General features: G+C 39.1%; 2 protein-coding genes across 6 annotated transcripts in view; both read left to right on the top strand.

Moving 5' to 3' along the window:
• LOC111246312 (chitin synthase chs-2-like) overlaps positions 1-6,766 on the top strand; it is a 20,820-nt gene extending 14,054 nt beyond the window's left edge. Inside the window, exons 20-28 of one of the 3 annotated variants that reach the window (XM_022795683.2) lie at positions 738-912; positions 1,406-1,624; positions 2,621-2,799; positions 3,232-3,444; positions 3,920-4,115; positions 4,496-4,717; positions 5,026-5,223; positions 5,471-5,593; positions 6,555-6,766. In XM_022795683.2, coding sequence (XP_022651418.2) covers positions 738-912; positions 1,406-1,624; positions 2,621-2,799; positions 3,232-3,444; positions 3,920-4,115; positions 4,496-4,717; positions 5,026-5,223; positions 5,471-5,593; positions 6,555-6,568 — 1,539 coding nt within the window. In that variant the 3' untranslated portion in view covers positions 6,569-6,766. Of the gene's footprint in view, positions 1-737; positions 913-1,405; positions 1,625-2,620; positions 2,800-3,231; positions 3,445-3,919; positions 4,116-4,495; positions 4,718-5,025; positions 5,224-5,408; positions 5,594-6,554 lie in introns of those variants that run through there. The other 2 variants (XM_022795684.2, XM_086985351.1) reach the window with 2 other exon arrangements.
• A 111-nt stretch (positions 6,767-6,877) lies between these two features.
• LOC111246314 (metabotropic glutamate receptor 3-like) overlaps positions 6,878-14,946 on the top strand; it is a 47,516-nt gene continuing 39,447 nt past the window's right edge. For all 3 annotated transcript variants that reach the window (XM_086985355.1, XM_022795688.2, XM_086985352.1), the window contains exon 1: positions 6,878-7,705. The gene's annotated coding sequence lies outside the window, so the exon portion shown is untranslated. The remainder of the gene's footprint in view (positions 7,706-14,946) is intronic.

Genomic DNA, 14,946 nt, shown 5'->3' with positions numbered 1-14,946 from the left:
AAACTCTTATAACTTGATAAGTATGAGATGTTTCAGGAACACTGGTATTTTATGAATCAAAGAGTAAGGTACTAGAAACGCAGCCTATTTTTTAACGTAGCGCACTGTCGACCCTTTATAGAAATTACATGCATCTTGATTACTTTGAAAATAGGATTCAAAGATAACTCATGCAACTGGTCGATTTCATTCTATGATGGCCAGATGGTTAATCTTTTGTGGTGGCTTTTGCTTGCTCGAAACGAGCTACAAAGTCGTCCAGGCGTTAACTAACGAAAAAGATTTAACAGGAATTACTCTTCATCTATACAAATCTCCTAGCCATTCAGGGTTCTGGTAAACACATTATGAAGGCTAAACCGTGTTCAATGATTTTCAACAATCCGTAATTGTCTATCTCCTCTAACCAGATACTTCAACATTGAGTAGCGGTATATTGCAAATGCGCTAAAATTGTCAATGTCTAATATCTCGGACTGCGTCGCGCTTCTATAGGTTGAGAAACAAAAATTGTCTGAAGTCACACCTTGACTTTCAACATATTTTTTTACGATGCTGTTAGAATAGTTGAAATTTATTCTATTCTAGTAGAAATCTAGAAACAAATTACAGTACCGGGTTTAATAGTCCGGATTCGTTTTCTTGTAACGCCACATTTTGGTAAATGAAACCTAAAAACTGCCGTTATTAAGATTTTGCTGTTAAACGATGTATGTCCCTTTGTATCGAACCTTTAGGAGTTACTATGCATTATGCATGGAATACTGTATTTTCTGCTAGTGCCTGCTATGTATCTCTTTCTAACGATCTACTCAGTGATGAATCTGCATGTGGTCGTATGGGGTACGCGCGAAAAGCCACCAACAGCGGAAGAACAAAGAATCAAAGAAGAAGAACAGCAAGTTAAATATGGTAAGTGCTAATAAATGTGACACTCTCGGGAAAACACCAAGTTGAAACACTATAAAGTTCACGGTAGCCGCTACTTGCATGCTTCTCTTAAATACTACAGAATACAATACAATTGGCAGGTCTAAAACCCCTCAAATCCCTTTTAGACCCCCTTACAAAATATAGATATGAGTCGATTTTTTCGAATCTGAGTCGGGCTCCAGTTGACGTTTCAGCGATGTTCGTGATTTAGTTCGGCCCACCGTTAGTCGGCGTGCAGAAAACGCAAGAATCAAGCTAGCCTTCGAGCGATATCAACTAGACGTACCAAAAATTGTTACTAGGAGACTATACGATTTATCTCTTTGCGAACCCATAGCAGGCATGAACACCTCCGCATCGCCGTAGATGGTTAACTCCAATTAAAGTGGCATTCTGTTTTGGCGCGTGGTAATCGATAGATCAACTGATATATAATATAAATCCTTAATTATATCATTTTATTGATTTGTAGCTGAAAAGGCGAAAAATTCGATCGTTCGCCAGTTGATCAATGCGATCCTAAACTGGCGCAATGGCGACACTACCCTGAACAACACTTTGGAGGAGCTCACTTCAAAAATAGACAAAGTGTTGACGATAGTGGGTTCCTCAAATACTGAGATAAGCGCATCATCTGGCGGGCTAACCAACAGTAACCGTAGCGATAACGAACCACAACAATCAAACGCAGGTACGTTGTGTTTATTTGTCAATTATATCATATTCGAATCGTAAACAGAATCTATTTGAATTATAAGACTATGGTCAACAATGCGCAAATGAGATAACGTTGTGATAGCATCAATTTGTGTGGTCTGGGCGGGCAGCATATTCATCTAGATAATTATAATAGTGTAAAAGATATCCATTTGTAAATAGAATTAATTTGTGATGGCTTAAGAGCTGTCTAGCAAGAGCTTAAAGAGAGCCCATGAACACTTGCACGCTTCTCTCGTTCTAAATTCTGTCGAGGCTGAATGTTCAAATTCGAAATTAAATAAGTGGTACAATGTTCAGCATATCATAGACATTATCATTATATGGCTTCAGCTTATCAGATTGACAGAAGCAATATTTGTGCCACTGCTGCGAAAGCCCTTTTTCTCACTAAACCGATGTGGATGGCGTTGCATCGAAACATACGATAACAGTACATCCGGTAGGACTAGAAAATTCGAAGCACCAGGCTTGAAGCAACGCGCCCAGAAACATATATAGCTCTTGTATGTTAACGATGGTTAACAACTGTTTAAAGTAGAACATTAGAAAAAAGCTGCAGAAACATATCAAAGTATAGTAGAGAAAATTCCGACTGCGGGACGCCTTGGAGAAGCTTTTGCTCAATTAACTTCACCGGTCTAAAGATTCATTCTTTTGAATAGTAACGCTGCGCTCTGTCTAAATCTAAGCCTGTATCTTTGCGCATTCTCATTCTTTATACGTCTTCTGTTACTAGTTTTCAATCTCCATTTTATTGCGCTTGAACGTGGCATAAGGAATTGGTTAAATGTCATGTAATAGGCTGTATTGTTATCCGGCAGGCCATTTAAGACAGGACGACGGTAAGAAGTAAGGCGTGAGTGACACCGAATAGGGTCTATATGTGTTAAGGATTCATATAGTAATATTAGTAGTCTGCATGGAAGATACGGAAATTCTATAAGGATTATCATACGTTTGTATGCAGAAACTGAAGGCGAAGAAAACAAGGTTGAGTGCGATGTCTCTGAAGTCGCAAAAGAGGTGGATTTACCCCTGTGGAAAACAGAAAGAATGTGTGCGTGGCAATCTGATCCTGAGGTTCCTACAGGACCGAACACAGAACTGCATGAACATGAAGTACGATTCTGGAACGATATGTTGGATGTGAGTATTGAAACAGTGTTAGAGATGCGGTTAACGACCAGGTGAACCAACGACAGTAAATAAAGTTGACGTAATCTAGCTTTAAATGGTATAATGTTAGTCGAAAAACTGTTTGGCTGAGCCAAATCTAAAACTAGTTACAATATTTTTTCTTATTATGTTCAGCCTATAAAATGGAGTGCTTCGGGCGTAGGCGCACAAAAAACATATCGAAATATAGACACATGATCGTAATAGTCATCATTAAATATTTGACCTAAATATCTGTTTGTCTGAGATGATCTATAAGGCGATGGCCTATCGGCTAGAACACGACCTTGACGGCTCTATTTTTAGCTATCAACGAAAAAATTGTTGACTTCAAGTATCGTTACACCTCAGCGCAACTTCAAATCTTATATGAATATGTTATTTGTTATGTTATCATTACAGGAATTTCTCAGACCACCTGAAGAATCAATTCAGGATCGGAAAGCGATGCAGAGAAGTCTCATTGAGCTCCGGAACAATATCTGTTCTGCCTACTTCATGTTGAACGCTCTCTATGTTTTGGCCCTGTTTTTTCTGCAAATCAATAAGGACAGCCTTTTCATAGAATGGCCTTTTGGTGGAAATCACACTATCCAATTTGTGCCGATCACAAGGGTAACTAAGATTCACAAATGTCAAACATATTATATATGTCATAAGTGGTAGACCAAACGTGTAGCTTAACTACTTTATAATGACGGAATATTGAAAGTCTCCGATTTTTTTTTTCGGCATCAACCGTAGGCTAGTTTTGTATTTTATAATGTATATTTGTAATTTAGTTAGAATTCATTGTCGGCTAGCATCTTTTCAAAAACCGTAAATACATTAAAACACATACATAGAGGATTGCATCGAAAATGCTGGGGGTGACAAGTAAGAAAATGAAAGCTTAATGATTCTAGAACAAAGGGCCTAGAAGAAATACAAAGTACTCTTAAAATGAATGTACTTAACTGCAAGTTTCTCTAACCGAGACAAGAGTATATGCAAAGTAGACTTTCCTAGTAAACTTTTTTACGACAACTTATTTGATTGATCTACTAATTTATCTTGTTTCTTTTGTTCTGTGTTTTGGCGGCGACTACAGCAAGTAACAATTACGCGATACTACCTTCATCTCGACCCAATTGGACTTGGCTTCGTGGTATTCTTTGCCGTTGTACTGTTCGTACAATTTTTGGGAATGCTATTACACCGGCTTGAGACATTCAAATATGTTTTGGCTGTTGCCACGGTACGGGGTCAAAACAGCCGAATTGGACGACGAGGAACTATAACTCAAGGCAAGTTGAATTCACAGCGGAAAACTACGGCGCTTTCTGAAACCGAGCAATCGGATACAGAAAATAAGATGACATTTTAATTGAAGGCTGCATAAAAATAAAACTATCGAAGTCTCTACAAGTTCTACCCCAATACCCGGTATATTAGGGCGTTCGATCATCATAGCAAAGCCTCCACTAATAACCAGCACGATATCATTGGCCTAATCATAAATGAGCCAGAACTCACTAAATATTAACCGCTGGGAAAAGTGATTATAAATTAAACAAGCTTACAAATTGTACTACTCAAGCTGCTTTCTTCATTGAAATTAATTTAAATAGAGAATGAAAAGTTCGACTGAAACCAAGCCGTTCTAAGCATACGTATAATTCTCCAGCTGTAGGTCATCAACCGAGTGAACTACTGAGTAACGATAGTCTCCATTCTGCGATATCTGAAGAAAGGCACGCTGACATTACTGACAAACTGGCCGAGACGGAACAAGCTACAGAAACAGCCTGTGATGAAGTCATACAACTATGCGACACCCTGCCCTTCATACGTTCTAATGTGTCCTCGACGGATACTGGAGAATCGAAGGAACGTATTGATAATCATGGTAGGTTGTCGTGGGGCGATAGGTGTTGCTGTCTTTTGGGCTCATCCGTTTTCGTCGCATTAGTAAAAAATAACCAAAGCAACTTCCCAGAAGTTCCTTAAACCAGAATCTGAAATCCCCTCTAGCGGTATTGTCATGCATAATCCTTTCGGGCAGAATCTTGCTACCATTTAGTCGCAAGCGGATCTGTCTTTGTGCTAAAGGAGATGTGGCACAAGTTGGTATTTGCTGTTAAGCTAAGAATAAGGTGGGTTTGCGGAAAAACGCTCTCATGTTGTTCGTACTACAATTCATTTTGTTGCATGTAGATCATCCCCCCGGCGCACAAGGCGATGCGAATTACGACCTTCTAGCAATCCAGTTGGAGCATTCGTCCTCGGACGCTTTGGCGCAGACAACAGGCAATGCTGCGTCGGCCGATAGCCAAGACGTTCCATTCTACGAGGTTACACTCGTTGATCAGCACTTTGTCCCGTCGAACGAACTCACAAATCGGACACATGCCAGTATGTTACGATGTGGGCTATTTATATACAGAGTTCGTTAAAGATTTTTAATGTTGCTGGGAAACTCTAAACAATGGTACAAACGGCCTAACTTAGACTTCATCTTGTCTCAAGCAAGTGTTCTGGTCCTTAAATGCTTTGTTCGTGCAGTTTTATGTAAAGTGAAGCTTACCAAATTGAATTAGAGCCTTTTGTTGTCAGGTGACTCATCAGAACTCAACGAATATTCGATGTCGAAATATTCTAGAAAAAAACGACAAGGTGTTGGATCGAAAGCGGTTTCTGTCACGTGGACTCACCTGGCGTCTTCCGCGGATTCCAAGAACCATTTCTGATAAGATCGAAATGGTTTCCGTAACTACCAATGAAAGTAAGAAAGCTGTCTACGACTATTTCGTACGGTACATCAAAGTATGTTTATTTCGAGTGCAAGTAAGTCTACGTGTAAAAGGTTATTGTATTAATTTCACTGCTCATCTGTTGTTTTGTCAACTACTATGCTACGGAACACGAATTTCGGCTCTCTATGGTGCTTTGGTGTAGTTCTCACATTTATATTCGAAGCTGGCTCACAAACTTGTATCGATTTACTTTAGCATTACCGTACACCCTTCAATTTTTACTTGTCATAACAGTGTCTATGAAGAATGTCCGACAAGCAGTAGTTTCCCGTTACCTTCTGTTCCTGTCAAATTCAGATTACATAGGATACATACGAGAGACAGAAAATATTGAACGCAGTAAACGCATGTGAGACTTAAAAAGCTAATTGCAGGTAGCGATGTTACTGTGAAAACTGTTAAGCTATTAAGGCTTATCAAAGCAAGAAACTGAACAAAGAACAGTACCGAAATGGGCATTTCGCATTTTACCTCGAATTCGACAAAGGTCGAGCGAACCTCTGTTGCATTATGCTAGGCCTGGCAGCCCAAACAAATCGAGATACTCAGACCAGTACACCACCCAGTTGGAGTTTTTTTTATCAAATGACTGGCTTGCATTAAATTCGCACGTTTCAATATCTATATGACACGGTCGAACGCGTCCTTAGCCATCAGTATGATGCCTTCTACTGTGTGATGTGTCTGACGACTATAACAGCAAAAAAGGCCCGTAACCCAAGAGATAATAATTAACTATCCGTATTAATTATATCGATAATTCACTATATGGCTGAATATCAACTCTGTGCTACACAAAGAAAAACAACCAAAAAATAAGTATTACATAGTGCTTTTTTTCATTCTTGGCAAGATACAAGGCAAAAAATGCCCAAGATCCTTTAATTTACAGGCTGATGTATGACTTAGTGAACTTCTATATATTTCCAGCAAAACAAGACTGAACGGAGTTCAAATCCTCTGCATGTATCGTCGCCGTTTCTTTATAGCTGATTCACGAAGCGCACTCTTATCGGAGAGAGTAGTAAATAGGAAGCATACATGGTTGACGAAAAAGGAAACAGACAAACTATCGAACACCTTTTAAAGGTGTATATTGTCATAATACATACGAAACATCTGGTCCACGTTTATGCATTCTAGCAATGTCTTTTTTTTCCCAACATTAGTCGAATTTAATTCAAATATCTGAATATCTTTTCAGAGTTGCGCGTGGAAAACGTTCGGTCATACTCTACGCTCAGTATGAATGTTTGAATTATACGTGCCTCGATCTACGTAGCAAAATAACAATAGAAGTGCGGTAACAAATGATCTACTCAACAAATGTTGTGCTGTACAAATTGCTAGCGTATTATTCTTTTTTTTTTCTTTTAATTTAGCAAAGCCGTTTTGAAGCTTTCAGGGACGACGAGTTGACTGAAGTTAACTTCGATTTACAGTGAAACAAGCTCGGTAATAAAGAACGCCACTACCGATAACGACTGTAGAACACGGCATTACTTCACCAATCTATGGCTTGGCTTTATTCTCTCTCAGAATCCCCACCCTTTCCCAATCCTATTCGCCCTCTCCGATACACCTGCGCGGCATCTGCAAACCCACAGATGTGGCCAGAGGAGCTCGAACAGCATGTAAGGTCACCTGTACACATTTGCTTAGCTTACATGAGAGTGTCGCTTTGAGTAAACATGGAACAGAGGCGATCCGCATAAATTATTCAGGATTAAGTTTGTGCAGTTGGATGGCAAACCCATGGCCATAGAAAGATTTCAATTCTGAAACGGCAAAGCCGTAAAGACTATTTAGTTTGTTGCGGACAGAACTAATTTCAGATAAACCTTGTTTATAAAAATTATTCACAGGGGTTGTGCTGTCTTGCCAAGAGAAGCAGCGCAGACTAGTAATGTAAAGGAAGCCAGACAACTTGTTCATAGAAATGTGTGGTACCTAAGATCTCTAAGTGCTTTCCTAGTGTCAGCTTTATTGTGATTTGCCTCTTATTGGATAAAAGATCAAGGACTGAATAGTCATTCTCTATTTGCGAAAGTGGATACAACGGGAAACCACAATAGCCTGAGGTAAGGATTCAATATATATAACAATTGGCTGTGATGCCCTGGCACGCCCGTGCTAATGCATCACTAGCCGAGCTTGTGAGATAAATTATACACTTTTGTAACTTTGAAAATTAATTTGGCTATTAAACGTAGATAACGCTTCTCCATGGTAGATGAGTTGATAACGTATTTGGTACTAATATTAGGGACACGTTGTGGTCGAGCATAGACACATTTTAACTTGTGCTGGGAGTTCGGGACTAACGTGTCAGGGGCAAGTGAATTCGTTTGGTTGAAATCCATTTATGAACGATGCGGTGCGTGCTATTGCCCATAATGAATGTCCCAATGGGGTAGACCCGTAAAGAACTCTCAACAAATCCATCCTGAGTGCATTTGGCACAGGAGGATTCGTTGCCTTTTATGGAACTGCTTGTTAATTGTAGGTATTTCCGCGCTCATGCTAACGTCCGATTTAATTCAAGCCTTACAAGTCGTGCCTTTGTAAATGGAGTGGACTTTTGCTTTGGCAGGGATGATTCGACTGAGACGTTCCGGAGTTTTGACGATCTTGTGCCTGATACCGGGCCATTAACATATAGGAAAGAGGGCCAGGAAGTGGTTGGCGATTTTTTTTATTTAGAAAGGTATGCTCTATTGCAATAGTCGATTTTTATGTCAACTGCTATGATTGCTCCTTTAGGATATTCATTTCACTAGGTTCAGCGAATCAATGCATTTGATCCTCCGCTTCTGGTCAAGTTTTGGAAAGTAGTTTTTCCTTTTGTATTTATTAGTGCTAGAGAGAAGGAAAGTGCTATTTTCCGTATAGTGCCGTTTCACTCGAATTCAAGCAACAGATTGATTAATTCTGCGCTTACCGTCATTCATCTCAGCCAGATCTCCAATCTGTCAAAACCGTTTGTCAGATTTTCCCACCGAAAATTCGGGTGTTATGTTAAGAAGCTGGTCCACTTAGCTTTTAAGACCCTTTTCAGTCCTAAATGTGAGGCCACTAATTTCATTTGCCAATGATCAGAAAAAGTGGTAATCCATAGGGCACGAGGTCTGGGTACAAACTAGTACATAGGTTTTCTTCTGTGTAGGTATATATTTAACCGTGCATGTGCATTGCAGAAGCTGTTATAAGTGGCAACGTGGATTGTTGGCATGCGGCGTAAGAACGAAGGAATCTAGTTTTAACCATTTTGATAATGGATTATCTCGTGTAGGCGGTGGGCAAAGTTCGACTTCAAACCTAAAGATTTGCTACTCTACTGCTTTCTTAGCAAGCCTTCAACAAGCACGTACTTAAGCTTTTGTAGGTCCTTAGTTGTTAAAGCGTTGAGGAGGCGTAGTAGGGTTGAGCCCAGCCTATGCACTGGAAGGGTCAGGTGGCATCAGGCTAATTATGCTTTGTATGATATCGAAATATTGTCGGAAAAGTACATGTTGCTGCAGACAACGCTTTGTTGTCCAATAGTGTTTTGTAACGCGATTCAAATAATGGACATATAAAAAAAATGTTAGTAAAGTAATTATATAATATTATAATAACCAATCCCACAGTTATTCATATGCTGCTATGCTATCCATAGCATAAGTATCCATGTGACATTTCTCTCATTGAAAATGTGTAAGACCGGTATTGACGGCGTATTTCATCATGGGTATGGCCACTTTGTAAAATTAGTCTAAGTCGCCGGCTTCTTAAGCTAGCAGAACCACTGCTTTGGTTATCTAATGGCGAGCAACAGGATTGTCGATTTGATAGAATAGCCGGAACTAAATACCTGAAGTATCCGAGGTAATATTCAGGCTAAAGCTGAGGGTCATCAAACGTTGCGCAGATGATCCGTATAAAAAGCCAAATAGAACGAAGGCGGAATGGAAGCTGTGGATGATTTCCGCCCGTAAACATACGTGCCCATTACTAGCAGTTTATTTGTACATCTTAACGTCAAATTGATTTCCGTGTATATTAATAGCGCTCTCTAGCTTATTAAGAGACGTGGATTGAATAGGACGTTCGAGTATTTTAGAGTCGCGCCTGCCGCTGAATATGTTCCTGCAAGAGAATCAGCACAACTTATATACTTGATTACAAATATGATCACAGTTGAGTCTAATGAAAAACGTACCGTTCATGCTACCTTGTTAACGCCTTTCGCACTGTTGGTATTAAAAATGACATAGTAGCTCGCGCTTACTCTTAGAATAATTGTTGAGCTTGCGGAGTGAGTCTCTGCGAAAAGATTTCTGACCTGATGGCCTGTATCTCTGCGTTCACCTACCAGTAATTCCAGTGAGCATGACCGCAAAAAATAAGCTATGCAATCATAGTCGGTCACAGAAGTATTTAGGTAAACTAGTATGGGTAATAATGGGGTAGATGCCTTGATGTTTAGTCTCGACCTGCGAGGTGTTCAGGATTTGGATTTCAATTAATGTAAGAATGGAGGAACGAATAAACACATATTGCTTAGCAACAGCTTAGGGCTCGCTTAGTTAGCAGTTCACAGGTAATTCATTGAAATACAACATTGATAGTATTAGATCAATAGATGCGGGAAATCCAATAGCATACACTCACTGAAAGTTGCAATCTGAAATCGCCGGGATTAATTGACTAGGGTCTAAACCTAGCCTTACGGCCCATATGTTTCCATATGGTAAGATTTCGGCATTTTGATCTATATATTCAACTCGCTTATGGCACTACTTTAGGCAAAGTTTGAGGATACAGAGCGATTGATCGCTTAGGAAGACCGCTGAGCCCGCAAACTGCACCAAAGGACTCTCAGCCACCACAGCTACAAAGCGGGAGAAAAAAGCAGAGATAAGGAAGAGGCAAAACTTTTTATTTAAAAATAACTACAAACCTTTTTGCCTTATAAAATTTTCATCAGCCTTGCAACGAGTTATAACATTTGCGGGTTGTCGTTCATACAGGGAGCCTACGAAAAGTCAGAGGAAAGGGTAGAGTGTCAGCCAGGCCGTTGTCGCTATTAATGCTAATTCGTCAGCGCCACGGAGTACCGCAAAAAACATTGGTGTAATTGGTGTAATAATTTATTCTAATTTTATTTTGACAAACCTGCTGGCCAAAATGTTCATGTATGTACAGCCAATAAACGCCTAGAGCTCGTGTAGCTTAAGTACGTCAAAACTGATCCCAATAAAAGTACACATGTACAAGCACGAGAGCTTGTGATTCAGTGATCGGCTGTTCGCATTTAGCTGGGATACGACCGGACAGTTCAGGAAGTACGGTAATATATCTTCATCGCATAGCAAAAATAACAACACCGTCCTTAGTATCAGACACAGCCTTTTAGGTGTTTTGTAGCAGACGAGTCTGTTCATACTTTCGGTTGCAGCTTGTATAAATCATGGACCTTGTGACGATCCCGCATTTTGAAACTGAAGGATGCGTACAAGGTGTCCGACGAAGAGATCGCTGACGCGTCCTTATCAAATATTCGTGCGGTCGTGTTGCGGTAATGCAAATAATTTTGCCGAGCATCGAAGCGAAGATCTAAGAACAAAAGAGCAGAGACGTACGTAAGTGCAACAAAATAAATGAAAAACAATTATCCCACAAAGAAGCGCTAGTGACGTTACATGATATATAATTATTCACTATATGTAAAGACCTTTGCTACGGCCTCACAATCTATCTCTTCTGCCAATCTTTATATATGGTAATTTCAATGCAGGAATGTACCTATACATAAGGGGTACATAAGGCATAGTAGTGGTACACCTCGTTCAGGTATCAGTAATGTCAATGTCATACAGTCGACTAAGGTACGTCTTTTGAATGAGAGAGCGTAAGCCAATGTAGTCAAGCGAATTTACTCTATCTACGAATTACTCATTCCCCTTCGGCACTATCTTGATTAATAAAATGAATCCGTTCTATTTAGATATTGATAGCACTATATATATATATATATACTGTTTTCCTGCAATGAAGGGAACGCATAATACATGTGTCAGACAAGAGCTCAAACCGTATTGTATACCTTACAATGTACAATACCTTAGTTTGCTAAGAGGACAACTTTTTCAGATTATGACCGTCAGGATTACGGGTCCGACATCTTTTTCATCCAACTAATCATTTTTGAATGAATCCTTAATTTTTACTGGAAAAAGGATTCAGGGAAACTAAAACGAATGGCTTAACGTCGCCTTTCATTTCGCATAAAACTGTATACGCTAATTGTCAGATTTACAAACGAGAACATGTTTTTTTCAAGCCCTGAGATCTGTCCTTATATTTAGAACAACCCGATTAGCTTAGCTGTAAGCGGTTCAGGTCACTGAATCCTTTGCAGCTTGAATTGAGTTTTCCTCGATATATCACGTATTAGCAAGCAGGTCGTCAAGTAAACTAGAAAATGTAAGGCTAACGTAGAGAAAAAACGAAAGCCGAAATACTAGACAACCATTTAGCATCAATTAGCAATCTAATAAATGTTCTAACGGCGCCGACAGTATCGTTAATGACCTAATTGGTAGTTAAAACATTTCCTGTGCTTTGTCCTCACGCTGTGCCCATCTACTTTTCAAGTTGTCATTAAAGTAGAAATATCTCTCTATTGTCTCCATTCAAGAACTTAAATTTATATGATGCTCGCAATGAATAACAATAGTAACAACAATTATATAGTCGAAATATTAATAATCAAAATCCGCAGCCTATTTTTGGAATATGCAGTACGGATTTGCTATGACCGCATTCACTGTAGTAAAAGGAGCGCACTTACGTTAACCGATACGAGGACACGTGGCGCCTTCACTCGCTTGACGATTTGGAAATCGCAAGTACTGAAGTTGGGCAAATCTATGTGCCCTTTACGTACATTCGTAAGCTTCGTACTCAAGGCTCTATGGCTTGGCAATTGACAAGATCTACAAGGGCCTTGTTACAACAGGCCTTACATGGTTTTCGCGGCTAATCTGAATGAGTAGCCATTTTACCAAGTATTCTAAAGTTGAACTTTCATCCTTTGGTTTAGCACAACAACAAGTTAGCGCTTAAATTAAGGAAATTAATTGCAACAATATGTAGGTAGCAGGAAAGATATTTTTTTGAAAATTAAATTCAATTCGATGATTTTTACATAAATAACTTATCAGCCACACCGCATTAAACAAAAAATGTCCTATCAATCTGAATGGAGCTTATAATCGCCGTAGAAAACGTCAAGTTGTTACTTCTAAGACACTTCCGTATCTTCAAACTACTATAGCTTTAGGTGTATACGGCCCTGGTCAACCATCTTTGGCATGTAGATAGTGTACACACTCGGTTCTCACACGATCGTAACTGTTCTGTCGATTTAAATCTGTCACATGAATTTCGCAGCAGCTAACTTAATCAACTTACAATACAAGGAAGAACCTACCACAGTTTTGCCTCTTATAAGCCAATTCATCGCGAAAATCCATTAACAATCGGTTAAAGAATACTAGTTAATATGGTTAAGTGAAAATACAGCAGAAAAAGAAAATACCAGATATTTATATATTATCAGTAAAAAGGGCTTTACAATGGGCAAACGAATCTAGAGGTATGACACAGCTTCACTTAAACTAAAATTGAGCTAAATGTTAGCTGAAATTGGTGCCCTTCCGAATCATCACACACTTATTAATCAAAAACAGCATAAATGAAAATTGAATTTTGCATATATAATTAACTTAATAAGTTCTATGAAATCTATGTGGCTAACTACACATGAAACGGTGGATAAAAAAAACTTGTTCTCTTCGTTCCGTTTTTAATCCGTCAAAAGTAAATATTATGCAGAAAAATGGGCCAGTGTACGGATCCCCTGAAGAAAAATTGAGTGTATTTCAGAAGTCAAAACTTCGAATCGAGGGCCATGCTAGATAGAATTGGGTCCAAAGTAATGTTGGCAGGTGTCACCAATATTAAAAAATTCCTTGTCACATTATATTAACAGATTATTCATTTTATAACCGATTTATTTTCTATTTTCTATTTTATTGTATCTCGTAGCGTAACCTGTAGGTAAACGGTGTTGCGACATATAGCACACCGTGTGTCTATTTAATAATAATGGAAGACCTCGTCGAAGCGCTGAAATGAAGGCCGAATTAATAAGTATCTAGCCACTGACATGCTTCCGGAGCGTTGGCTTTGAAAGCTTAACAGTAAGAGAAAATGCCTTCAAACCACAGTGTGCGTAGCAACAGATTGCAATTAGCTTCGGATGCCCTAGTGGTGCCCAGAACAAAGCCTTGCGTCCTTATAGATCTCTCGAAATACACTAGCAAACCTACCATGATTTTTATACAGCCTTACAATCGATAGTAGACAGTAAGTCCGGAAATATTTCAGATAGAAAAATAGTAAAGGTTTATCTGAAAAGACTCAAATTTAGCTCAGGAAGTGAAAGACTGTCAGGAGCTCTGTCGAAGGTTGCAGCCAGGTTTCCGCAATAAAACGTTTTTCTCATCTCTGACGTTTACTGATTCAGTGTAGTTCCAAGTACGAAGTATACGTTCAATGCTGGCGCTGACAAGAATTAAGCGCGTTTCAATTCTTCTTGCAAGTGTAAATTGTTGAGTAGTCCACCATTAACCTGCACTCGGTTTTGGTTCTGCAGGAATACGTCTGTCATTAGCGAAAAAGTAGGACTCGGGGATGCCTGTACCCGATAATGTAGCGTTTAGCCTTGTTGTTTCACAGAGGAAAAGAATAGAAAAAGGCCAAAGAGGAATCTCGTAATAATTTCAATTCAAAGTACAGGTTTTATGTGGTATGTAGCGTCTGTGAAGATGGTTATTTTTTTCTTAGAGAAAAGCAAACAGAAGCTTAAGCTTAATTCTGAACGCAGAGTAAAAGAGACAGAAAAAAACAACCGTTCTTGTCATCTTTCCCGCTTGATTTTACGGCCTGGACGCTATGGTTTACGAAGCAGAGACCTAAACAATTCATTCAGCAGTTTATTCAATAGATACTAATAAATCGTTTTACGTTAATTACTTTAATCAGCCATACGGAATACTCGATGTTGTTATCAACGCAACAATAATTAATAGATTCAAGGAACAATTCGTTAGATAAGCAATATACGGGTTTACGTAATAATGAACAAACATGGCAACAGTGTTTTGTGAGTAACACTTTATTGGTCTGCTAAATGCATAATTTCATCTAGCGGTATCTATATGCCGCAAGTGGTCCTTAACAAACAGTTAATCAAACGATTATTAATTCAAAA

Source organism: Varroa destructor, unplaced genomic scaffold, assembly GCF_002443255.2.
Source record: "Varroa destructor unplaced genomic scaffold, Vdes_3.0 BEIS01000003.1, whole genome shotgun sequence".
In the NCBI taxonomy this organism is placed as follows: Eukaryota; Metazoa; Arthropoda; class Arachnida; order Mesostigmata; family Varroidae; genus Varroa; species Varroa destructor.
The sequence above is the reverse complement of the archived record's forward strand: the minus strand, read 5'-3'. Positions and strand labels throughout refer to the sequence as shown.